The 27955-nt window shown below is 40.3% G+C and overlaps 1 protein-coding gene across 2 annotated transcripts in view; it reads left to right on the top strand.

Annotated features, from left to right (window-relative positions):
• SHROOM2 (shroom family member 2) overlaps positions 1 to 27955 on the top strand; it is a 125509-nt gene that overhangs the window by 71434 nt on the left and 26120 nt on the right. For both annotated transcript variants that reach the window (XM_048493240.1, XM_048493239.1), the window contains exons 3-5: positions 10187 to 10318; positions 16881 to 19524; positions 24120 to 24220. In XM_048493240.1, the coding sequence (XP_048349197.1) occupies positions 10187 to 10318; positions 16881 to 19524; positions 24120 to 24220 (2877 nt within the window). The remainder of the gene's footprint in view (positions 1 to 10186; positions 10319 to 16880; positions 19525 to 24119; positions 24221 to 27955) is intronic.

Here is a 27955-nt window from a genome sequence, read left to right as displayed (position 1 = left end):
ACAGTAATCAGCTGAGTTTCATTTTGGTCATTGGTCCTCCCTCTTTCTTCATGATAACTGCAATAGTGGCATTGTGGCCAAGGTGTGTGGGATACCCATTGTGCCATGAACAGGAGAATGGCATGCCATACCTGCTATCAGTAACCACCACATTTTTAACAGTAACCTTTTCTGGTTATCACTGTACACACACTAGTAGCTGGAAGGGAATGGCTGCCACTCCAATCAAGCATTTGTTTTAACAGATTTTATTTTCTGATATTATACTAGTTTGTATTTTGTTTTAATAGCAATAAAAGCTTTTTAAAATTTTAAATATTACAATTGTCTCCTGTTCTGAAAGATCATTGGATCTCAAGTGATACTACTGGATCTCGAAGTATTACAGTTGTTGTCTGTGGCACAATGGATGACAGAGTTTTTGTTGTTCTTCCTTTTGAGCCTTTACCGATCTGCATTTTTCCGTTCTATATTCTGGGTACAGGGTTTTTGTATGCCTGTTTACATGAATATTTCCCTTAATTTGAACTGGCTGTTCAAGTATTGCTTTCCCGTAATTCAAGCCACAACTTTCTTCCCGGTTGCTTCACACATTCATTTTTGTATGTTGAAATCACTTGTCTGCCCCCGCCACCTCCTTCAGTTTAATGTGTGGTGCCAGTCCCTGACCACATTAGCATTGCTGGAAGAGAAACAATTCACTTCAGTTCTGGCCTTGCAAATGACTGGAGCAAAGTGTTCTGATTATTTTGTTCACAGCATTAGAAATTTTAGACTTAGAGTAACTGAAATAAACCAAAATCCTCATTGTATGTCTATACCATGCTTTTCTGGAAAAAAATAATTATTTAATCAAAGCTTGAGAAGAGAGTACAGGCCTGTGATATTAATACTTGTGGGATTTTTTTTTTAAAGTTAGTACCCTGTTCAAATATAACCCTCACGGGAGGCTCAAAAACTCTTGTAACTCTTGTCATCTTGCTTTGTATTCCAAATAATGTAGGTAGAATCTGAGAGAGAATTGCCAAGGGGAGTCTGCATCTTCATTTTCTAAAAAAAAGCTTCAAGAGACAGCGTAGATTTAAACCATTTGAATGACAGGTTGAATTCAGTTTATAGGAAGAAAAACTTCCTGACTATAAAAACACTGGCATATTCTTCCACTCATGAAATTGCTAAAATGTCATGCCTGCTGAACACTGCCTTGAATCTCTTTTTCTGTATCACATGAAGACAAACATGAGGCACCAGTAGGCTACCCATCTGTCAAGGTGTTTTATTACCATATAAAGACATTGTGCAGTAAGGCTATAGCTCCATTGCTGTTAAAAGCACCTCGGAGACCAGTAACAGCTTGACTGCATTTTGCCCTTGCACTCAATTAAGCAAAGAAGGAAAGAAACTCTGAGCAGTTGCAGATCAAGTGTCCACCATTAAATTAGTTAAAATAATTGTTTGCAGCTGAGTTTCATTGAATTAAATGCTTGTTTGTTCCCTGCTTGCATCCATCAAGAAAAGTGGGCTGCCCTAACTAAGAACTGTTTTGTTGCATATTGTGATAGTGTTTAGTAGTTAAATGTGTTAAAACCTTTGGCTAGTACTTTTGTTGACACATGCTAACATTTGTGTTTTTTTCCCTAGAACTAGCTGAAAAACAGAATAGGTTGGGAATTGATATATCCTGATTAGATAGATCCTTCTCCAGAAATAAAATCAAGTTGGGAAGACCCATAGAGTTTACCTATATTTTTATTTTAATCAGTCCCTTTATTGTAGGTTACTAGACCATGTGTACGCTAGATGTTTATTTTAATGTGAATAAAGAAATTTGATTCAGAAGAAGAAGAAGAGTTCGGATTTATATCCCACCTTTCTCTCTCCTGTAAGGAGACTCAAGATGGCTTACAAACTCCTTTCCCTTCCTCTCCCCACAACAGACACCTGGTGAGGTAGGTGGGGCTGGGAGAGATCCGAAGAACTGTGACTAGCCCAAGGTCACTCAGCAGGAATGTTGGAGTGTGGGAACACATCTGGTTTACCAAATAAGCCTCTTGCCACTCAGGTGGAGGAGTGGGGAATCAAACTCATTTTTCCAGATTAGAGTCCACCTGCCTTTAACCACTGCACCACGCTGGCTTCCCAATACCTCACTGGTAAAAAGTCCTGTTGTGAGAAGTAGGGGTAAGAAGGTTCAGTCTTCACCAGGGAGAAAGCCAAGCATGAAGTGAAGCTCATCCCCAAACTAACAGATCACCTCCAACCCTTCCACCACAAAGACTAGGTTGGGAGTGTGTCCAGCTGAATCTGTTAAGACAGAAACAAACTGAGACAGCTCCATGATTGCTATGGTGGAATCCTCAATCTGGAGGCATCTGCAATGCAGAGACTGAAATCTCTCAGAACCACTGTACAGGGAGCTTCCAACACCACCTCTGAGACTGTTTCTGCCAGTGCAGGCACAGAGACAACTGGGCAGCAGGATGAGCAGTGGACTAGCAGCAGACCCAACTTGTCTCTCTAGATAAGCACCAAGAACAAACTCTCTATGCTGGCAAGAGGGTCATCTGGTGAGGGTGATGGAATATCTATGGACCACAGCCATTTCCCCATCCTGCCCCACCTGCCTAGGCTGGTGCTGCACACAGTAACCTGGGCAGCAGAGCCAGGGCCCACCAGTTCACCCACCCAGCTGTATGACGTGATAATATGAATGTAGCCTGCAAAAGATCTATCAATGTGGAATTTATCAGAGGAGGAGGAGATGTCATAACATAATCCTGTCTGTCACCTAAGCATTAATTACATGTTATGTCTGCTTCTGAACATAAATACAGATTTATATTACAGAGGAATTAATGTATTTCAAGGGAAATAGTTCAGACTAGAAATATTTTTGGACTGACCTGTGATACATTTCATCGAGCCGTTAGTAAGCCTTGTTAAGCCACAGCAATTGCATTCATTGTCAGGCAAAAATAATTTTAATTCTAATTTTTAAAAATTAAATTAGTTAAATTTAGTTTACATTTAATTCTTTGGGCTGAAAGGCAAAATGTTTGGCAACTTTGTTGGCCCAGCGTTCTTTATGCATTGTCTCCAGCTTCAGAGAATTTTCCTACCTACAGGGACATCAGTATTTAAAACAGAGCGAGGTAATTTATTTTATTTATTTATTCTTATTTCTTACCACCATTTCCTGACTCAGGTCAGATTCAGGGCAGTTAACAACCAAATTCAACCATTTTAAAATCATATATTACATATAGTTAAAACCATCAGTTTGTATTAAAATTTAAGGCCCTTTATGGCTTGGGGCCCTCATACCTGCAGGACTGCCTTACCCCATATGTCCCGAGTCGACCTCTCTGTTCGGCAGAGGCGAATTTACTGGTGGTCCCTTGTCCCTCCACGATGCGGTGGGCCTCTACCCGGGCCAGGGCTTTTACGGCCCTGGCCCCTGCCTTCCTCCATCTGTTAGGGCTCTGTGGGCCTCAGGGAGTTCTGCAGGGCCTGTAAAACCGAGCTGTCCCACCGGGCCTTTGGTGAGACTGGCCGCTGAGTCCACCCCTCTTTGTTGCTCTTTACAGCTCCATATGTCATCTGCTGATTGAATATCGGCCAGTCCCCTCCTGGGGGGTTAACGCCGGACATCACCTACTTATTTTAACTGGAAGATTACTGCTGCTAGTGTTTTAATGTTTAATTTATTTATAGTTTTAATTGAAACTATATGATGTATTTAAGTGTTTAATTGTTCGCTAAACCTACTTGAGCCCTTCGGGGGTAGGGTGATCTATTAAATTGAATTAATAATAATAATAATAATAATAATAATAATAATAATAATAATAATAATAATAATAATAATAATAGTGTTCTTAAAAACCTGTAGCAGCAACAGAAGACCAATTGAAGAGGCAGAGAAAAGAAAGGGAAAAGGAACAAATGAAAGGGTCTTCAGGGCAAGGAAAAGATAGGGAATAAGAAGTAAATAAGAATGGGTTAGATGGGTAATGAGGCCAGCTAAGATTTCCTTAACCATAGGACTGTTGGAATATCTCAGTCTTACGGGCCTTGTGGAATTAACCCAAGTCCCACAGGCTTAAGTATCATCTGACAGAGAGCTCTACCAGGCCGGCACCAAAAATGCTGTAACTCTGGTTAAGGATAGCCAGATGCTTCTAAGGTCAGGAATCTCCAGCAAGTTGTTACCAGTTGAGCATATCAGTGTTTAAGGAATGTATTGTGACTGGTGGTCTCACAAGTACAATTGTCCTAGACTATTTAAGGCATTACCAAAACCTGATCTGGCATTCAACCTGGAGCCAATGCAGCAGGCAGAGCACCAGTTGTATATGTGGCCTCTGTGAGATCCCATTCCTTCTTTCTGGAGAAGTGTCAAGGGTAGCCATGCACTGAGCAAGTTGCAGTAGTCCAGTCTGAAGGTGACTACTGTGTGGATCACTGTGGCTGGGTCACAGCAAGATATGAAGGATGCCAAATATTACTCTGGCTACATCTGTGACCTGTGCCCCCATTGAAAGAAAGGCATCCAGAATCACACCCAGGCTGTTGAGTGTTTTGCTAGTATCGTACTTACCTTGTTTGGTTACTCTAAAGCACAAAATTGGTGCCATTGGCGACAGTTAACCAGACCAGGTTGTGCCTATGAATGGCATCTTCTCTTGTGTAGCAGTATTTTTTAAGCCGGGATGCTATATCTGGCTTAACTAGAATTTATTCATCTTGTGGCTGTAGTGTGTTATGTGATCATGTGTATATGTATGTACTAATTTTTGGAATGCCATCTATTAATTATTCAAATAACTGCTATTTGTTTAAAGTGTTTTAATTTTCTTACCCTTGTCTCTCAAGAGTCTGTGAAAATAATTTTTGAAATGGCCAGTAGAGGGAGGAATTTCACTTCAAATGCTAATAACAAGCAGCAGCTATTATTAAGTTTCATTAATGAAAAGAAAAGTTGCTGAATATTCCTTTATTGTAACATTTATCAACTCTTGGTTTTCTAATTTTATCAGATTTCCCATTGATAAGTTAATGTCTAGTATATTACCTTATTGCTCTGCTAGAAAGTAAATGTCAACTGCAAGATTAGTAAATTCCACTGAAAAAACAGCAATCTAGCAAAAAAGTGACTGTCAGCTGTGGTTTGAGATTTAATAGTGGCCAAGTTTTATTGTAAGCAAAGAGGATAAAATTAAGTCTCATTCCCAATGGGTATATATAATAAATACATCTGTGTGTAAAAATTAAATACTCTTAAAATTGCTCCCTTAATTGTGGCCAAGGGTCTTATGGAGACAGACTATAAATAACATAAATATTATTACTTAATAGTGTCTGAAAAGTGCATTAGGTTTTTTGGAATAGGCCAACCAATACACATCATTGTCTGCTGTGACATCTTGTTCAAAAATGCAGCTTTAATTACAAATTCTACAAATATTAAAAGAGCTTGCGGGCCAGAAACAACAAAAGTAACCAAAGAGCCCATTAAATAATGTAAATAAAACATTTTGGGCTGTTTATATTCTGCCATATCTAAGAAAAGTATGCACAATTGTGTTCATTTGTAAACTCTCCCCTATTGTGAAAATCTGTTTAGGTTTCCACTTTGATGCTTTACTGGTTAACACATCTTTTGGGTGAACAGTTTGTATCCCACTGAATTCATAATTGTTACTCTCTCTTTTTTTTTGGCAATTCAGAATCCTTTGCTCAAGGAAGAACTTTTGTTTCAAAGGGCCATTTGTAAACATTCAAATACTGTTGGTGAGAAAAACACAAGTCTTTCTCCAGGTAGTTGAACTTGTAGGGCTTTCAACTTTAAGCTGCAAGTTTTGAGAAAAGGGTCAATTTGCATGCATTTGATCTGTATAAAAACCCATTATAGTCATTTGAAGGTATTTTTACAGTTTTAAGGTATTTCTACAGTTTAAAGATATTGCTACAGTTTTAGCTTTCTTCTCCATTTGTCATATTTTTATTTATTTAACATTAACAAAGCTGATTTCACATTAAAAACTTTAGCCAAAATAAACCCCTTTCTGTGAGGTGTGGGTGTTTCAGTCTGCTCAGTGTAGAATGTGCATGAAAATGTTTTTGATTGCATCCTGCCATTTCAATTCTTACCTTTTCCTTGCTAGCAACTGTCAGGACTTGGCCTGTTTTCGCCCAATCCTCTCATGTCTCCTGTCCGGGATGTGGGATCCTCTCTCTGGGACTGCTTACTCTTGCTTCCTTCTAGGTTTCACTTTCAGGCACAAGTTAATCTGTTCATTAGACACCTGTTGGCTTTTGCAGTTCAGAGCATTGGGGAGTGTGGATTGTTTTGATCTAGTGGAGGCCATGCCATCTCCTTACCATTAAACTGGAGGGGTGCTGTTTCCCCCTTGGGAACTGGTACTGAGGGGTGGTGTTATGTGACATAGAAGGGGGCATGAAAAGGGGGTATGATGGAGTAGTTTTGGTGCTTAATCCTTAGTCCTGTCAATGGAACTCTAAATGCTTAATCCTGAAGCTGTTTTCAATATAGGAAATCATACGGTTCGTTATTGAACAGTCTAGGGATTGAACAGCAACTCTATTTGCTCTGTTGGGAATAGTAGGCTTTGTTTAGGCTGTGTTATTGCTCTTTCCACTAATGACAGAGGTTTTGTAGAATCCAATGATCTTCTTTTGTCACTCACAGTTAATAGAGCTGAGTACTACTAGATATTCATCATCATCATCAACCTTTTATTGGCATGAGAACTACTAGATATTAACAACTTTGCCTGCTTGCAGAATATTTCCATCCTGCACTGACATTTTTAACTTCTTATTTTTGTCTCTTTTCAGACCTTTTCTGTGTGTACCAGGAAATTTTGGGTTTATTTATGTATAGCTTTTATCTATTAAGGTAACTAAAATGTGAAGAACAAGAAATAATTATCACAGTCATAATGTTTACAACCTATTTTTTTAAAAGCCACATTTGTGTTCTTTGTAGTGATCAACAGTCATATTCGTTGTATGCAGTAAAACCAAGCCAGTCTTCCTCCACATAATACTGTGATTGAAAAATGGAATGTATTTTGTCTCTATGTATTATTTTAAAAATTTTAAAAAAATAGTCTGATATATCCATAGACAGAAGCAAAGGAGGCCTGATATCTCTTTTGGTTTATGTTTAATATTTTATATTTGATTGATTGTCAGAGACTCCACAGGGAGAAATTAGAGCAGTGATAGAGAATTCTCCAATATGTTATTCTCAAACTCAAATCTTACGTGTTTGATATATCAGTGTTCGATATATCAGTCCTTCCCAGTATGCTATGGTAATTTATTCTTTTTCTTCTGTTAGCGTTAAGTTACCCTAGCTTTCCTTAAAAATTGACAGTTTTCTGCCTTCTGCTTTGGTAATCTTGTCTGTAGATGGGGAATTCGTATATCACTCTTTCTTTCTGACTTTTGGTGGGAGCTCAGCATAGCGAAGTCTAAGAACTGCTGGTTTGTTCTGTTCCTCTGCTTGCTTGGCTGGTCAGGAAGATGAATTTGGTGGTGGATATTGTAACATCGGAAATGCCATCTGAAAACGATGTTCATGTGGCCAGGAGCTATCTTATGAAGATCTTGAGAAGCTCCATGAGGTATGGCATTGGTTTTACAGTTTCCTATTCTTTTCTTCTGATATGAAAACTTTATACCTCTTATCAATAAACCAGGAATCTATTCTTCCTTTGCAGCTTCATTTATTCACAATCATTGTCTGCCATCTTGCAGTTCCCTTTCTTGTGCTTCTGTAGTATTATTTATGTATTTAGTAGTTTACTTTGCTTATACCATGCATACTTACTACTGATTATTCCACACAAGATGGTCATGAAACTAGATCAGTGTTGTGATTTGTACTATCCAGTTTTAACACTAGACAATCACTTAACCAACTGGGGATTGTGGAGACAGTTACGAACCTGTATAAGCTAAATTTGTATGTGAAATGGTCTTCTGTAACATGAATTGGGCAGCATCAGATAATTTATGTAATCTTTGGGAATTTTTGAGAGATAGGAATGATCTTGCAGTGTAACCTGTCAATGGGGTGATGGCCATAAAGTAACAGCTGACTTATGGTGACCTTGTAGGGTTTTCAAGGCAAGATACATTTGAAGGTGGTTTGCGTGGGCTGTCCTTTTTTTGCGCGGGCTGAGAGGGTTCTGGGAGGAGTGTAACTGGCCCAAGGTCACCCAGCTTCATATGGAGGAGTGGGGAGTTAAACCCGGTTTTCCAGAACAGAATCCACTGCTCTTAACTATACCATGCTGACTCTCTAACCTGTCAATACTATTATTTAATCTCATACATTTTCTGCTATAGTGTTGTAACTATCTGTATGTTCTGTGGGCTTTGAAGAACTTTAAATACTTGCTCCAAATCAAGCTAACAGTAGTGCTTAACTTCTCAAGTGAGAAAGTGAAATTATCAGATATGGTAGTTCTCCAGGGTCTGGACAAAAAAACTACTGCCCAAACCTATCCAAGAGGGTAATAATGGGCAGAACTGATAAGTCTTCTTTTCTTATATTCATATGTTGTAGCCATAATTGGTTTGCAGAAACCTTTTCTTTGAAGCCTTACATTAACTTGGTAAAGAGCTTTTGGTGACTCAGATCTTACTAAGAAATTAGGAAGCGTGGATGAAGAAAATTATGTTTTAATATATCAGTCGTCAGTCATCCTATTGAAGGAATTGTACTTCAGTAGTACTAGCACCATTCTCTTTTCAGAGCTGGCAAAAAAATAAAAGGAGGGGAAAAGGCAGATATTGTGGTAAATAAAAGTGGCTCTCATGTTTTAAGAATGGAAAACATAGAAGGCCGTTGTTTTAGCATGTAGCAGACACAATGTCAGCCAGGCTAGAGTTGAATAAAAACAAGATTCATAGTGTTCTGAGCCCACCTTTGTAAACAAACTTGAACAACGATAGCAATCCAACAATTTTGTCATCATTGCTAGCTTCTCTATCTCCTGGTTGCAGCTGCTGCCGTTACAGCCTTTTTCAGCTGTGGAGTTCTGCAAAAAAACAGGTATCTGAGACACAAGGAGGCTGTGCTGTATCTGTCTCAGGCACTTGTCTGTGGATAACTTTGTTGACTTACCTCAGCCAGTGGTAAAGGTGATAGTGCTTGTGACTAAGCACACAGTCATCGGGTGACAAGAGGGATGATCTCGGCCAGTGTTGGTTTGATTGGCTTTTTGTTTCGTGACAGAATTAGATTATCAGTTCAGCTTGGGAATGTCAGGTGAATCAGAGTGTCATATTTTAGCCAGTGAACCACATCTACATCACTCCAATTTGAAAATGAGATCTGTCGTAGTATCTATATAAATACAAAGTTCTTCATTTTCACACCTTCACACATGGGTTGTATAGTTTAAATAAATTCAGTGTAAAGTTCGCCTTTTTATTATTTATTTTTATTGTTTATTTTGTATTAGAAAGGAACTCCAAGCCTTGTCTTGTTGTGTCAGTTTGCTGTCTGTATTTCAAAATGATTTTAATGAATTTTTAATGTAATTTGTTAGAGTGCATAGACAGTTCTATTTAAGGATGTGCATCATTTTCCTAGTATTTTTGCTTAATTGTAAAAAACCTAAAAAAAATTGAAAAAGCAAAAAAAAAAGTTGAACCCTTACACTGTACTGTATACCAGCTTGTTTTTTAAAAAAAAAGAAAATTGGGGGGTCTTTTAAAGTTGAACTTGAAAAATTCCAAGCCGCAGGTCTGAATGCAGGGCCCAGCTTCATTCAGCTCTGTCTGCTGCCTCCCCCACGGCCTGTGAAGCCCAAGCCAGCTTTGGAGACAGTGGGAGAGAGCTGAGATCAGTTCTGCACACACACACACCCCTTTAATAATAGTTGAACTAAAGTGGCCCAGAAAAACTGGAAAAACTCAGCATTTTTGGCATAATTGTTTGGCACAAAATTAAACCTGGAGAAAAATGAAATGGCTTTTCCCTGCTCTATTTTCGGTTCATTTTCTTTCTGATGTACATCCCTGGTTCGGTATTCTTCTTGTATTTGTTAATTAAATCTGCAGTTGATTTGATTTGCAGTTGATTTGCTTAGTATTGCTAGAAATGTATGGAGAAAATGATTATGCTTTGCTTTTATTGTTCCAGAAAAAATGACCTAGCCTGTAGGCCCCACTCCTGGCACGCGACCAAATTTACTGAGAACCAGCCTGAGACTGGCACATCACGGCTGCCCTTGACCAATGTCTGCACTCCATGGCACTCCCGGTATCATGCAAGGTGAGTTCCTGTTGAAAGTTTCAATTGTAACAAAATTATTTGTCTTGTTTCACTCTTGCCAACCATGTGCAATTCGTTTTGAGTTTTTTACGTGTGAAGTAACTTTCATAATGAGACCAATCAGATGCCTGGCAGTCATTAGTATACAGCATTTTCTGTTATCCAAATGGAAGTGTATCTGTGGACTACGCTGGCTGGTATTTTTCCTTTCTTCTCTAGGACTGTCTGTAGGTATTAGTTCATCATCGTGTCTTCAGTGCAGTCTCTCATGGGACTGTGCAGGCTGGCCATGGAGTCTTCTCGAAGTTACAGAGGCCTTTGAGTACTCCCCCTCCCCTATGTATCAAGCATAGAGTCGGGTCGTTTCCTGTCCAAACAGTCACATGATGGAGGTGGAGAAAGCACTCCTTCCTTAGTTCTCTCTGTGCCACTGTGAAGAGAAGACCAGTTTCAACCGAATGCTTCATTTACCTAGGAGTTTTTTCTTTTCCTTTTTTTCCTTTGTAAATATGGCCTTATTCAATAAATGTTCAAAGTGTAGAATAAAGATGGCTCAGAATGATGAACATAATGAATGCCTCTTCTCCCTCAGTGAGAATCACATCTCCAAGACATGCTCATCTTGTCACTTTTTTATTCCAAAGGCCAGAAATGAACTTGCTTCCAAGCTTAAGGCTGCATTATGGGAGAAAACCCTCCACTGGATACTCCCACTGAGAAATCTTTAAAGCAGGCTCATATGCCTTCAATCTCCTCAGTCCCTGATGATGTCATCTAATCTGACTCCTTACTCAGCTTCAGTGGCCGAACAGGCAACTTCTAAGTCTCCTGTTAAAAGGACTAGGTAGAAGTTAAATAATACCTTACAGCATAAGCCATCGTAACCTTGACACTGAGGCTTGTTACTGTCTTGTCCGTAGTCTGATTTCCTGGCTCATTAGCCAGCTTTCTCTTCCCAGAGTCAATCACTGTCATCTCCTCTGTTCTGAGACATTCCATCTACTTGAGATCAGTGGTCTTCTCAGCATTGGCCATCAATGTCCCTTCCTAGGAGAGGCTCTTTACACAGATGAGGTAGGAGTCTGGGGACCTCTTGACACTCCCCTTGGTGTCATATCGCCTTTGGAATACCTCAAGCTCTACTCAAAGTGAATAATCCAGATGGTGAAAGCTCTGGAAATTAACTTTGCTCAGTTGAGTCCAAAGTCTTCAGATCCAATAATGAGCATGTTATACGGTGCTGATACGGGGCCAGTTGCCCTTCCTTTGACCAAGGGTATTCAGAGGGTTTGTGGGTTAGGCCATCTTCCAATCAAACTTCCACCAAAAAAACTGAAAATCTATGTGAGATTGAACAGCAAAGGTCTGAATTCCTCTTCCATCACCCTACACCCGATTTGATGATCACCAAGGTATCCCTCTGGATCCCATTCTTCCCCTAAGAGGGAATGAAATTAGACACTTTAGGGAAAGAAATACATTCTTCCAGGTGCTCTTGGTCTTAGAATATCCAACTTCATTGCTGTTATAATACGTTATCAAGTGTTCGTTTGGGAACGAATTGCACAATATGTTAACTCTTTACCAGAAGACAAAAAGACCTTGAGCAAGGTGTTGTTTGTAGAGGGATTCTGGCTGGATAAACAGCAGTTAAACACTGTGAAGCATATGTCTGACAGTGCTAGCAGAGCCATGGTATATGGAGTAGTTTTACTCAGGGCTTTGTCTTTACCCTCTGACAATAGTGCCAATAGAGTGAAAGACCTCTCCTTTGAAGGGAATAACTTTTTCAGTTAGGAGAGTAATGCTGTCCTCGATAGAACAAGGAAAAGTTGACTTTGTAGTAATGCACTGCCGACCCAGCAGCACCGTGGTAGAACGTTGGGACGCCAACGGACCTACGGCCTTGCCGGTCGCACCGCACCCCCACTCCTCATCCCCCCATGAGTCACGGGTCATGAACTGTCTGGCTCAATCACCGGGCGCAGAGACAATGGTCTTGCCCCCAGGTGAGGATTAGGCTCAGACGCTTACGCTCCTTTCCGCACGTAGCCAGGTGAGATCATGCATCACATGATGATCTCCCGACCTCCCGCCTCCCGCTCTCCCGGAACTCCCCCCGGTCCTCCCTCCTACACGCCCCCGATAGAATAACAATAAAAGGTGCCAGGAACCGGCATGCGGGAGACTCGCTAGGAGCACGGACCTCCGGTCTCCCGCTGCTGGCGATCTCCACCAGATGTTATCTCCGCGTCTCGTCTCGTTCTTGCGCTGACCACGTGGGTCAACTACAGACTTACTGCAAAATCCTTGAGTATCACCTTCCAGGGCTCTGGGAATTTTAAGCAGAGGTAATTCCCTCGTCATTCTCAACAGTATTTTTCCGATAGACCCTATCACTGTCAGAAAATCCCATCATCTCCAGGGGTTCAGATCCCAATATGTTTCCCAACAACAAGGGAGACCCTCCCAGCATAGGCAAAAGAGCAAATAAGGGATCCACCATCTAGGAGAAAACAGGTGGCCTGACTATATTGGGGCATTGATCACCATTTCCTTGTTAGGTTGTCAGTTTGCTGACCAGTGGGTTCTAATCACTCAAGACCATTGGGTTCTTTCTCTAATAAAGTTTGGTTACTGCTTACCTTTTAAAACTTCTTCCACTGCCTCCTTCTCCACTCTCCATTTCTGTTCACAGCTATTTGTCAACTTGGTCCACATTTTTCTGGAAAATAATTTTATTCCAGGTATTTTTTCATTGATAAAAAGAGTGGTTGCAAGAGGCCAATTTTGGACCTCCGACTTCTCAACAAGTACCATAAACTTTCCAAAGTTTTGAACGCTGTCACTTATAGACATCTTTCCCTTGTTACCTAATGATGTCTGGTTTGCGGTCCTAGATGTAAAGGATGCATATTTTCATATTTCCATCCACAAATTGTACAGGAAATTTTTAAGGTTTGAATATTGAAATAATTGCTATGATATTACCCTTTGGATTAGCTACAACTCTCGTATTTTTACCAAATACACGTCATCTGTGGTTGATTTCTTACTGTCAAGGGAATATGCTGTGTATCCCTTGTCTGAATGACTGTTTGCTTGTGGCTTCCTCCTACCAATCTCTGGGTCATGACCTGTGTTTGGCTTCCCAAATGCTAACCAATTTAGGTTTAGTTATTAATCTGGAAAAATCCAATTACAGCCAACCCAGAAGATAGAATTCATTGTGACAGTTTTGAATTTGATTTCCGTTAAGGCATACTTACTGATTCCAAAGTTCCGGGCCATTCAGTCCCTGGTCACCACCTTTACCAAACATAGATTCCAAAAGACCATCCTCATCCAGAAACACCTAAGGTTGATTGCTTGAACCACTACAGAGGCCCCCATGCCAGATTAAACATGAGCTGTTTGCAGAATTGGTTCCTTAGGAACTTTAAAACCAACGCAGATCCCCAGGGTTTTAGTCTTTCAATACTTCAAGAGACTCTGAAATCTCTTCAGTGGGGGAATTTTCAAAACGATTTACTTAAATGTGTCAGACTGGGTACCTCTCTTTTTAATCTTACAATTTTTATGGATACTTCCTTAATGGGTTGGGTAGATTCTTACCATTCTGTATGGGTTTGGAGGCATTGGTTGGAACCTGAGTCTGATTCATATAAATCTATTATTATTTATTGTATTTCATAGACCGCCCAATTCCCGGAGGGCTCTGGGTGATGTACAGAAGCAAAAACATATCAACAATATACAATAAATACAAACTAAAACCACAATAAAATCCCGTAGAAAATAGCAACAGTAGCAGCATCATAATACCCACATTTAATAAGGGTGGGCTCACAACCCACACTGTTTAAATCCAGTTTTCAGGCAACAGGGATTCCCCATGTTGACATATTTGCCACTAGTTCCAATGCAAAGTGCCATCTATTCTGCTCCAAAGCAGGAACAGACAAGGAGTTGTTGGAAGATGCCTTCCAGCACAGGTGGTTGCACAGCTTCTACTAAACCTTCCCTTCCTTCCTGTTGCTCCACAAAACTATTGTAGAAATAGCCTCAGATCGGTCTGCAGAGATTCTCAGAGCCCCCTATTGGCCAAAACAATTTTGGTTTCCCACTGTACTCAGATGGTCGAAGGAAAATTTCAGAGCCTTTCCAGTGGAAGAGGGTCTTATTATGACATGGTCCTTTCTCCATTACAATGCTCTTTCCCTACATCTCTCACAGTGTGGTTAATCCAGTCATAGGTCAAGGTATAGATAAGCTACAAAGGACTTAACAGCATCATGCAAACCTTCCGTACACAAGTTTGACTCAGGGCTTTGTCCTTACATTTCTACAAATAAGATGCATTTTTACTCCAGTTACATAAAGCCAAGGAGGCACAAATTGAGACACCTATTCCAAGGCATGTCCCTGGCAGTAACATAGGCATACTCTTTCCTATATACACTTGAGGAATTGTTATACAATTTCTTTCTCTAATATTGTCTATGCTTGCTACATAACAATTAATAAAATATGGGTAGGACGCGTAATTGCTATTTCGATCATTAATCTGTCCGTAGTAATTACTACCTTTGTGAAGACTCCTTCAATACTTAAATTGCACCTTTGTTTGGGCTGTAAAAACTTTTCTGTTCTCATTCAAGTATACCATGATCTAGCTGTAATCTCTCAAAATCTGTCACTTTGTCAACAGTTTTAATGAAATTATTTGACTTTCTGTTTTGTAGAATATGTTCAAAAGCATGCAGAAGCTCCTAATTTACAATGCATTTAGCAAATATGTCATGCATTGGCCATCCATGGTGTTAAAAGATTATTTAGATTTTTGGTGCAATTAAGTTAGAAAATACTACATGCTTCATGCCACATTCATTAAAATAGAAACCTTTTAGTTGTGTTGCCGTTAGCTTTTATACAATATTGAGATTTAAACTAAAGTTCCTCTTGAGCCCCTTCCACACACGCAGAAAAATGCACTTTAAGTCCACTTTCACAATTGTTTGCACGTGAATTTTGCGATTTCGCACAGTAAAATCCAGCTGCAAAATAGATTGAAAGTGAATCCTTTCTCACAAGATAACTGGACTCCCAAATTGTGTGCCCTATGCAGCCCTTTGTCTGGAGTTAGGGTCAAAACTCCTTGGAATCAGCCGCTTGGCTGAGGACTTTTAGATTCTGGCTGCGAATTCATTTTCTCTCGGACCGTAGCTCCCTGGTCCACCGTCTGCTCTCTGACACCCATTCCAACCCCTGGTTTTCCATAATTGAAGAAAAAATTGCCTCTATCGGACTGTCAGTGGATTCACTTTGCCCTTTGTCCTATTCAGAAGCTTATAGGAAATTAAAAGGTCAACTATTGGATAGAGAGTTCTCCACCTTAATCACTTCAGCCAAGAAAACGTGCTCCCCCCTGTATTTCTCTCTCCCATTTGAACGGGGCCACTTGGCACACTACCTGTATTGTTTAATAAACCCTGTTCAAAGGAGAGCCATAATGCTCGCCAGGTTCAATGTTATGCCTTCTGCCTTGTTACATGGCAGATTTAATAAGCAAGAAAAGGCTAAAAGATTGTGCCTATGTAACGATGGCTCAGTTGAATCTCTGGCCCACCAATTACTTCACTGTCTCAGATTCAAGGAAATCAGATCCAAGTATGTGAATCTCACTCCCTTACATTTACCTGACCTCCCCGATTTATTTAGATTACACTACTTGTTGGACAACCCTGATCCTTCTCTCTGTATGATAGTGGCAGACTTTCTCCTGGAAATTACTAAATGCCAGTAGATTTCCTTTGTCCTAACATGTATATCCTATGTTGTATATGCTTTTTAATCTGTTTTTATTATTGTTTTACTGCTGTCTATGCCAATAAAGGCTTGCTTCTCTCTGAAGTGCATTATTCTGCATGTGCAGAAGGGGCCTTGGTGTTGTTTTGAATCCTTTCTCCCATAAACATTTTATTGACAGCCACTCATTATTCTCTCCACCTCTAGGAACCACTACTTTATTTTCTTGTTTTGTAACTGTTGAATATTTTCTTATTTTGTTAGCTAATGCCTTCATGGAAATGAATTTTAAAATAGAAAACTTGTCAATGCTTTTTATGCCCTGAGGACCTATTTGCCCATGAGTTTCTTTCCCTTTGGCTTGAGTGGCAAACTGGGAGTGGCAAACTGGGCAAACAGGTAAAGTTCCTCGGAAAAAGAGGAACATGAATGGATATTGGATTAGGTGTTAACACTTTCCTAGTGCAGCTCTTAACAATGAAGCCCTCTCTGAACATTCATTTGATCTCATAAGTCAAGCAGACAGCTGAGGAAACTCACTATGGGCTCAGCTAATGGTGTACTACAGTTATTGTAGTTGCCTTTTTTAGAAGTAGCTGTACAGTTGTTAATATAAGCAAATTCTAATTTATTTTGGTTCTGTAATGCTGACAGTTTTATATTACTGGTCAAATTCATATGGTTGTTGAATTAATAGGAGTTTTGTATGTGTGGAATATAAAAGTTTTTTGTGGTCTTTTTTTTTTTGCTACAGCTTCTCTTCCCATGATTTGTCAAGCTCATGGGATCAATCAAATCTCCATCGCACTTCAGATCAATTCAGCTCTGCGGGAAGCATGGACAGCTGGGATCACACACCCCAAACCTATCAATATGGACAGATTTCATCTGCAAAATCCAACAGCAGCATCGATCACCTAGTAAATCCCAGCAAAAGGGATTCCGCTTATGGCTCTTTTTCCACCAGCTCCAGTACACCTGACCACACACTGTCCAATGTAGATGTTGCCTCTGCAGAGAATGTTCTATACAAAATGAATCATTGGGATACCCCAAAACAAGGGAATGGCAAGACTGCCTCATTTCTAAGTGATAATGGAGGATTAGAGGATAAGTCTGCTTGCTTCCCACTTCCGCCACAGTATGAGAACAACAGTAAGAGCCCCCGACTAGAAGATCATTCTGATTCAAAGTACTCTGGGTCTGGAAGGTCAAATTTTGGACCTGTTTGGTATGTCCCAGAGAAAAAAAAGTCACCCTCTCCTCCTCCCCCACTACCTCCTCTCCGTAGCGATAGTTTTGCTGCCACCAAAAGTCACGAAAGAACCCATGCCCCTCTTTACTCAGAAGGTATGCAGAGCACTAAGCACTTTGAAGTCCTACATAGACCCCAAGCCAGGAACGACTGGAGTATTGAAGTTGCAGAACAACAAAAGCGAGCCGCTAGAGTAATTGAGAAGACCTCAGATGAGAAGCGAAGTGGCAACCCATCACATAGGTCTGATCTCAGTCTGGATTATAATTTGCCTTGTGCAGGTGACAGAGTCAACAACAATGTGGGAAATGCCAACAGGCTGCATTCGTCCCTGTCCAGTAGTGACATTCGATTTGCACAGTCCATATATGGGCATCACTGTCATCAACATCAGCGCCAGTACAGTGATGAAAGCACTTTCTTTCACAATTCAAAGAATTCTGCATTGCCTAAAGAACAGTGGCATCTTTCCTCTTATGCTGGCATTCAGGAAAGGTCTGCCGACAAATACAACCTCCAGTTCAACCAGACTAGAACATTCAGTGCTGCTGCTGCTGCTTCTGACATCAGTTCTGAGGAGAAAATAGATATCACTGGGCTAAGTCGCTACTATTGTGTGACAACGAAACAGCCTGCTCAGGGAAATTTGAGACCACTACAGCTAAACGATGAATGTTGGAATTCTGGAATAAGTGCTCATGGCTCTGCTAGACCACATGAGAATCCTGCTGTAGCCATGAGGACCCAAAGCCCAAAATATTATCTACCTCAGCAACCTGTTGACCTTCCTCTGGATACATGTGAAAAAAGCAATTATTCTGTAGGTGATGAAGGAGAGGATGTTAGGACTGCTATGGCGGAAGATTCCAAAAAGTTTAGCTACCCTGAAAAATCAGAACAGACTAAGAATTTTGAGAACCACAGTAGTTACAATGAGCAAGAATATACTCAGGAATGTGTCCTAATGTCAGATGACAAAACTACCCCAAAAGATGTTAAATGGGGTCAGGAAGAAAAGCACAAAATTTCTCCTCAGAAGACCCCAATGTTGCATTCATTAGCTCAGGAAGGAAAAAACCAGCCTGACAAAGGTTCTGAAACTGGAATTAACAGACAGCCCATGTTTGATGCTCATCTGAGTAAAAATGCACGAAGGAGTGATCGTTTTGCTACCACCCTAAGAAATGAGATCCAGATGAGGAGAGCAAAACTGCAGAAAAGTAAAAGCACAGCTACCTTAGCAGAATCAACTGAGTCAGAAAAGTTCACTGAGAGCTGGAAACCTGATTCTGCAGAGAAGGTGAATCCTTCATCAGAAAACTATAATGAATACAAGGATAATCTCAAAGAGGCCCAGGCTAGAGTGTTGAGGGCAACCTCTTTCCAGCGCAGAGACTTGGAACCCAGTTCTACAGATTGTTTTCCAGACAGGAAGACAAATAATTATAACTCTACATTGTTGGCTCTGGTTTCTGAAGATGAATTTGGCTTCCGTGAGGCTACACAGTCTTCTAAACAGAGCTCACCTGCCAGCAACCACCACATTTCTCGGATTGGTGGTAGAAAAAGGTTCACAGCAGAACAGAAACTGAAATCTTATTCTGAGCCTGAGAAGATGAATGAAGTGGGAGTATCAGATGATGATTACCACCCACAGCGTCGTCCAACCACTTCTGAAGAAGCTTTAGGTTCTTTTGCTGATAGGTGGAAGTTCTTTGAAGAAACAAGTAAGCCTGCCTACCAGAAATCTTCTCAGGTAAATATACCCTGTGGTCGATCTGAAGGACAGCCTGGTAGTCATCGCAGAAATTCTCATGAGGGTGTGGCTGAGTCATCATGGTATGTAAGGAGAATGCGGGCAGCTTCTTTTGGAATTGAAAATACTCTTGGTGCTTATAACAAATCCAAAGACATTGTCATTAACACTGGCCAGAAAACAAAATCTGCACAACCTCAGAGGCTAGAAACTTTTGCAGAGTATCAAGCTTCATGGAAACAGCAGAAGAAACCTCTAGAGACTAGGAATTCAGGAAGATACCATTCAGCTGACAACATCCTTGATGCTGGCCATGAACAATTTGAGAAATCGCAGTACACACATGAGCGATCCAGGTCATCCCCTTCTACTGATTTCCACAAACAGGTAAGAGCTGCATTTATTCCTATCCCTGAGAATCTTTGAAAATATATGTAAAAAAGCACAGACCAGAGGAGAGCATAATTCAGACATTGTTACTTGACAGGCTGATATTGTCTGTTCATCCTAGGAATCTTCTCAGCAGTGAGTTCTACTGGCTAAATTTTCCATATTCCACCTCTCTTTTGAGTCCCCAATAGTTTCTCCACCACCAAATCTGGCCTAGTGTACTTCATAATAAGCCTAGATGGTGGACCTTGATTAGGGGAACAGTTCATGGTTTCTGTCACTGGGAAGTGAATGCCTTTTCAAAGGTGTTCATGTTCCAGCATTCCTTCTGATTATGTAGTGTTTAGAGGGGATATGAAACCTCTGTAGTATTTGGCATGTGAATACTATTTCACATGTAGAAGTCAACACTTGATAATGCAGTTGTACACTGAAGAAAATGCATTTGTGAATTCAGTTTGAGTTACTTGTCAAGAAGCAGATGTGTGACTGCTTCACCACTTATTTGTAGCAATTATTAACTATTTCACCATAGGCACAATCTGCACTTCACCCAACATTTGCCATTCTATCTCAAAGCTGTTTCTGCTTCAAAGCTTCCTCAAAGTTCAATTGTGGAATAAATGGGCAGAATAGAAATGTTGCAATCATAATGAAATGATCAGGGGGTTAGCTTCACAAGCATAAATCAGTCCGGATCTGTTTAATCTACCTGTGTGCTCTGCCATTCTGTTGGTGTGTGTTGGCTGTAGCCCATACCCTTAATAGTTTCAGGGATTCTGTAATAATTGGAAAACCAGTAAAGCCATGCTTCCTTTTTCAATTTCAATCAGTTATTAATTTTAAGTTTACAATAGTGTAAACATAAATGTGCTGTTACTATTTAGGAGTGATGATTCAATGTCTCCTTCTTTACCAATCTGAATGTGAGAGTGCCAGTTAGAATATGGGTAGACATTATCTATTAAATACACAGACTTTTGGCAGAGTTCCTTCAACAATCCTCTTGAATACAGCTATGAATCTTGGGATAAATGTGAGGGTCCTCTAATAGACTGAAAACTGGGAAGAATAGGCATTCAGCAAATGGACAAAGGAGAGAAGCAAGCAGTAGTATCCTGCAAAGATTTGTATTGGAATAAGTGCTATTTTGTTTATTCTTAAATAATCTGGAGTTAGGGATAGATGATGAAGTACTCATTGTGGGTGACACCAAAATATTCAAAAGGTAAAAAAAAAACCTGTATAAGAATTGTCCCAAAGTGGATGAATGGGAAAGTTGCTGTTATTTTATTTAAAATATCTTTATATTGCCTTTCCACCCAACTCAAAATCCCCAAGGCAGTGAACAATCAAAGCTAGTCAAACAAGGTTTTAAAAATACATGTTATAAATACAATTAATAATAACTTTAATGATAATGATCATTTAGGCTTCAAGCAGTGTCCCATTAGTTACAACAAAAAATAAGTAATTTAAATAACCAACCAGCTACCACACTGGAGGTCCTTTAAATTTAATTAAATGAGCAAGAATTTGACTACAGTCAAAGTAACTCCTAAATCCACACCTGCCAAGAGTTTCTTAACCTTATCTGATGTTAACAACTTCTCATTATCACAGAAGAGAGGATTAATCTACAAATCCCTAATACAGCAAAAAGTACTGCATTCCAGTAAGCAGTGCTTCAAAGTTACTGTCTGCCAAGAAGCACAATCACAACATCTATCAGAGCATGAGGTCCTTTGTATTTGACCTTGCATTACTTAAGAGATAGAGTAATCTTGTAAGCATAAATGCTCTTCTATATCAAGGAACAGTTTTAAAAAATCTAAATATGGGAAGAGCACTTTTTGGGCAATTAATAATAACGAACACTTAAACAGAAACAAGCATCAGTAAAGGAATTCCAAATGAAACAGGTCAATCTTCACCCACTGATAGAAACATTGATCAAGGTATGGAATTCATAGTTTTGGTGCAATGGTCAAGAAGACCTTTTTGGGGATTGTGTCCTCATTTACCCTTAAATGGTGATGGCATCCCAAAAAGGGCCCTGGAAGATGAGCACAATACTTAGGTAGGCAATGTCAGTAGGCAATTATTAAGGTAAGTTTGACCCCAAGCCATATAGTGCTTTAAAACACTTTGAAACCCAGAAGCTATCTGAGAGCCATTGTAGGTGAAATAAGGCTGGTGTGATTTGGTCTCTATGACTCAATCCAGTCAGATTTTGGGGTAAAACATTTTCTACCATCTGTGGCTTCCAAATTCTCATCAAGGGCAGTCATGTGTAAAGTCCATTATATTAGTCTAATTTAGCTGTAACCAAGGCCTGTGCTACTCTGGCAGCGTTTTTTGTTTTGTTTGACCCAAGAAAAGTTGCAGCTGACTGAAACCTCTGGCTTTAACTACCACCTGTTTATCCAATAGCAGTCCCACATAAAAATGGTATCAATACATTATTTTACACACTGATGAGGTCTCAACTGATTATTGCTTTCCACTTTTTGAGATCTTGTAGGATTTCTCAATGATAGTGGTATGGCACTGTGGACGAATGTGGATTCTATGATAGCAATTATTTTTAAAATGTGGTAGAGATTAAAATGGCCTACATTTCGCACAGCCCCGCCAGTGTCACTATGGAGAGGCCAGGGGACACGCCCCCATGGCCATGACAACGCCTCCAGAACTGGAGGCCAGGAGGTGTGTCCCCTAACCTCTCCACAGCGACGGTGGCCGGGAGAAGAGGTAAGAGGGGATCTGCACTGGCAGGAGGAAAACGCCAGAGTTAGCCCGATGCCGTTCACTCGGCACCAGGTGGACACTGGTTTTTTTCCAAAGATTCGCCCAATGAGCGAGTCAAGAAAATGCCAGTGTGGGGGGTATTCACTGCTGCAGCTGTGCTCCAGCAGCGGCAGCAGTGCAAACACCTCCCCCACACCGGCATTTTTACTGGCCCCACACTGCTCTACATGGCCAGTGTGGAAGGGGCCATAGACTTTAGCCCCATGTACCCCCCTCTTGCACAATTTTTGATTGGCTGTGGCATGTTTGGCTGTTTTTTATATTCCATGTGAGGACTAGCAATAAAATATTACAGGTTTTTAAAACTTATTTGAAGGTGACTGTTCATCATGTCTTTAGACTTTCAGACATCTTAATATAAGTATTTAAACATCCACATATAGAATAATTTCCCTTTCAGAAACCTATATTTTTGGAGAATATCTGGTTTGTGGTCCTAGACTTAAAGGATGCCTATTTTTATGTATCAATTCACCAGTCCTATAAAAAGTATCTAAGATCTGAGTATGGAAGTAACTTCTATGAATATAATGTGTCACCTTTTGGATTGGCTACCATCCCACTTATTTTCACTAAATGCATGTCAGCTGTAGTTGCTTTCTTAATGTCAAAGGATTGTGCTGTGCTTCCCTGCCAAGATGATTAGTTATTTGTCACTCCATCCTAACAATTTTTTGAATGTGATTTGGCTTTTGCCTTCCAAATATTAACTAACCTGGGTATGGTGATAGCAAAGTTCCATTTAGATCCTACATAAACCACAGATTTTATTGGGGTGGTTTTGGATTCCATGTGGAAAAAAACCTTATTTACCAATTTCATTGTTATGTCAATAAAGGTTCTTTGTTGTTTTTTTAGTTAAAGGTCATTCAGTCCTTGACCATTGCTTTTTCTGCTAAAAGATTTCAAAAGGCCATCTGCATCCCAGAACTCTGGGGATTCATGGCTTCCGCTATCTCTGTTGTTCCCCATGCCAGATTGCACGTGAGATGTTTATAACACTGGTTCCTTGGGAAATTCAGACCTAACATAGATTCCTGATGTTATAAACTGTCTATATTTGGAGCAGTTCTCAGGTGTCTTCATTGGTGGCTGAACACTGCTGGATATGGAACGCTGGACCGGACCATCTTTTAACCTGATTTGGCAGAGTTCTTTTGATGTGTATTTCTCACAATTTCAAAATAAGATTGTGAGAAGTGAAGAAAATGTATGTGTCCTAGTAAGATTGTGTTATTAGAAGCTATTCCCTTCTTGAATCAGTTTTCTGTTTCCTTTTTGAGCGTACATATATTCACTTCGTTTCAACACAGCTTCAAAAGCCATTTTTCCTTTATTGGGCAGCTCTGTGTATTACTCAGTCAATAGATTTAAGGTTCCCATGGTTTTAGGTGTTGATTTAAGATAACTAATGCCCATACGATCCAGCTCTTAACTGTTTTTGAAAGATATGGGAGCTTTCTCTCACACCCACTGACAAATTCAGGCGAGAGTCCTAAATTCCTTGCAGGTAACTGAGGTTATTGCTGCACAGAAAATGCACATGCTTAGAGTTCTTTCCTCTTATACCAGTCAGATGAATTAGTAACTTGAGAGCAAGAATTGCAAACCCATCCAAGCTGAGTGGAATTCTATAGTGCTTTAAGCCAAATCAGCATAAGACTAGATACATTATGGACTTTCAGCAAACCCACAAATGAGGGGGTGCGTAATAATATATTTTTCTGAAGACTTAAAATTTGATGATTTGGTACTTTAGCATGTTATAAAACCTTTTGCAGAAAGTATCCGCTGAAACAAGGAGGCAAACAGAAAATTCAAGGGAAGCTGAAGAACACAAGTCTTCTCCAACAAAACCTGATGAAAGGAACTGCAGCTCAAGGTAAATAATCTTGTTCATGGCCTCCCAGCATATTCTTTAGCAAAAAATTGTCTAATATTTTACCCAGCCAGAGTATTATTATTATATCTAGCTTGTGTTCTTCCTCTTTACAGTTGTTTTCAACTGCTCCAGTTGTTCAGTAAAATGATAGTTGCAATAAGCGTGGTGGGAAAGCAGCTTTTAAACTAGTTATAGGGGGGGGGGGTTCCCAAGGAAAAATCAGTATTAAATGTAAAATCTGTTTTTTTACTATATAAATGCTTCCAACGTCCTGTTTTCTGGAATTCAGTAAAACAATTCTGAAATTTTTTATGCATATATATTACCTATGTACAGTGAACAACAGTGAGTTTTCCAGAGCAGCTGCTAATTTAAATATGCACTTAATGGAGACAGAAGAGAAATAATGCCGTATGTGTAACTGTTGCTATTATTAGTGAAAGATTTATCTAAAAAGAGAATGCCCTCCAAAATCCATGTCTGCAATAAAGTCATGCCGCCTTTTTTTAAACCCACACAGTCTACATATTTAATGGTTCAATAATAATGGTTTAACTAATGCATTTTTAAAATCTTTTCCATTAAGAAAAATGTTTGCGAGAAAAAACATTCTTTGCTGGTATATTGCTAACATGATATTATCATCATGCCGTACAGATAAGCGCAAAAGGTAGATATAAGTCCTTCAATTAATTACTGGTACATTTCTGGGTGACCAACTAGTATCAGAATGTTTCTGGAATGTTTGCAAAGAGATTTTGTCTAGATGATCCTTGAATCCTATCCAGCAAAGTATTTTTTTAAATTCATAAGCAAGGGTCAACACAGCGGTTCACTTAATACAGAGTAATTTTAAAAGTCCCTGATGCTGCATCCCTGTTTTACACAAGTGAAGTATATTTGTGGTCCACATCACTGATTTCCCACTTTTGCTGTGGTGATTCTGTTTTATTCTATTCTAGTGGAGAAATGTTGGGTTCTAATTAGACTGAGGAATTATTTTTTAAATAAGAGTTGTACCTACAAGACTGAATTTAAGCTATGTATCAATGTAATATTACTGGAATACGCTTAAGCTAGCATGAAGTACTTTTTAAAGCAACAGCTTGTTTACTTGGCATCCAAATTTAGAACGAAAGACTCTCCTGTTTTTTCTGGATCAAAGTAAGTTTGCTACTCTTCCACTGTGAGGATTCATAGATAGACTATGAAAATGAAAAAAAAAACCCAAACCCAATGTTGCACTTACCTGTTACTGTTGTTCATTGGGTGGTCTTCTGTGCATACACACATCCCTCCCTCCTTCCCTAGGCTGCAATTTAAATATGATATGGTATCAATGGACTTAGCTGAGTGTTGGCACTTACCTGAGCCTGCTGTGTCTTCAGAAGGACTGAGGGATGAGACCTTCCCCTCCTCCTCCTCACATGACAATTTGGGCAGGAAAGTTCCCACCTTTTCAGTTGAGATGGGGATGGGGAGGCGCTTTCTATAGAGCAAGAGCTTAAAGTTTAAAGATTCATCTCTGTGGCTTACTTGTACCAAGTGCACTGTGTACCAAGTCCCACTGTGTGTATGCACAGAAGACCACTCAATGAACAACAGTAACAGGTAAGTGCAATGTTGTTTTTATTAGGCAATATTATCTCATCCTATCAGTTGATTAATTTTTCTGTCTTCTTACATGAGGTTGTAATTTCACTGAGATATGAGTGAGGAAAGCGATCTGAATGTTCACAGCTTTAATTTGAATCCAGTTATTTTAAAACCACAAGAAGCATTTGAGATATTCTCCATTGTGGATAGGCTTGTAGTTTCATGGAGAATGTGTAAACTGGTCTATATGAGGATTATAACAACAGTATTCTTGTTTGCAACAGTATTTGTATACGATTGGATATCGGTCCTAATAGTCTTTCAGCAGTTGCAGAAAAAAATGTGTCCTGTGAGATCATTAGTAATTTAAGCATGAGAGCAGTGTCAATTTGTTAATTAGAGCAAGCAGATTATGAATCTTGATGGTGGATAGCTAATGGTCTTGGCAGAGTGGACTTAGTTTTCTTTTAAATGACTATCTGTAATTCAGTTAAATGACTTGTTTTACTATTTGTATGCAAATAGTAAAACAAGTGTTGTACAAGGAATGTTTTTGTCTAAAAATATTGTGTGTGTGTATATATATAATATATAATAAGTGTGTGTATATATATAATATATAATAATATATATTTAATAAGCTTGAATCTCTGATTTATTTTTATCCAAAATCTACATGTGATGAAAATCAATTACATTGGTAAAAACCGTAATAAATTGAATTGCTTCAGGTGCTTTACTCAAGGCTGCACGGTGCAGAGATCCCTTAGTCTCACTTTAAAGCTACTTCTTCATGAACATCCAGCTCCTCACGTGTGTATCACGGATTCAGGCGTTCTGGGTAGGCTTTATGGAACGCCTGTACTAAGCGTGGTGCGCTAACATGTCCAGTGTCCACCCACTCGTTCATCCCCTCCGGGAAATGGGTCCATGCCACCAAGTACTGCAGACTCTTCTGGTAGACTCGGGAGTCTAAGATACTGCGCACCTCCTGGTGTAGTTCCCCTCTTACCCGTTCTGGCGGAGGAGCCTCTTCTCGTGCATGCCATTTGTCCGGAGGGGGTGCTGCCTTCAGCAGGCTACTATGGAATACCGAGTGCACCCCCCGAAACCTCTTGGGCAACTCCAACTCGGCCGTTACCGAATTAATCACTTTAATCACCCGGTATGGCCCCAAAAACTTCTGTCCCAGCTTCCGCCCCCGGAGGTTCTTGGTGGAAAGGTACACCCAATCTCTGACAGCCAGAGGAAGGGGGTGCCGCTTCTTGTCGGCCTGTTCCTTATAGGCCCGTTTCGCTTTGTCCAGTGCCTTCTGCACGGGGCCCCAAGCCTCCCAGATAGACTGCACCCTCCACTGGCGCTCCCGACGTATCTGACAAAAAGGGGAAGGGCTTGGGCTGCTGGCCTGACACTACTTCGAAGGGGTTTTCCTGGTGCTGCTGTGCACGGCATTATTGTAGGCGTACTCAGCGAACAGGAGCAGGTTGACCCAATTGTCCTGGTCCTACTATATGTAGCACCTTAAGTACTGCTCTAGTGTCTGGTTCGTGCATTCGGTCTGGCCGTCTGTGGGTGCGTGAAACGGCGACGAAAGGGCCTGTTCTGTGCCTAACAACTTTAGGAACTGTCACTAGAACCGAGAGACAAACTGACCGCCCCTGTCCGACACCACTTTCTCCAGAGTGGTGTATGTGCTGCACGAAGAGCTGGGCTAAGCGACTGGCCATGGGCAGGGAGGAGCACGGGGCGAAATGGGCCTGCTTGGAGAACAGATTTACCACTACCCAGATCACCATCTTTCCCTGACTCGTGGCAAGTTCATGATAAAATCCATTGAAATCACCTGCCACGGCTCTTCAGGAGTGGGAAGCAGCTGAAGGAGACCCTGTGCCTTCTCCTGAGTCTGCTTGGCCCCTGCGCACACTGGACACCCTTTTACGTAGGCCTCCACATTGCTCCACAGCGAATGCCACCAGAATTGTCTGCGTGCTATGTGCAGGGACTTTACAAACCCGAAGTGCCCCACCGATTTGGCGTCATGGCACAACTTCAGGGCCACCTTCCTGGCCTGGGGAGGTACATACAACTTGTTCCCATCCTGACAGTCGCTGGGTCTCACCTGCTATGCTCAGAGTGCCT

This window comes from Sphaerodactylus townsendi, linkage group LG04, assembly GCF_021028975.2.
Source record: "Sphaerodactylus townsendi isolate TG3544 linkage group LG04, MPM_Stown_v2.3, whole genome shotgun sequence".
Taxonomy (NCBI): Eukaryota; Metazoa; Chordata; class Lepidosauria; order Squamata; family Sphaerodactylidae; genus Sphaerodactylus; species Sphaerodactylus townsendi.
Note: the sequence above shows the minus strand (reverse complement) of the source record. Positions and strands in the feature narration are given on the sequence as shown.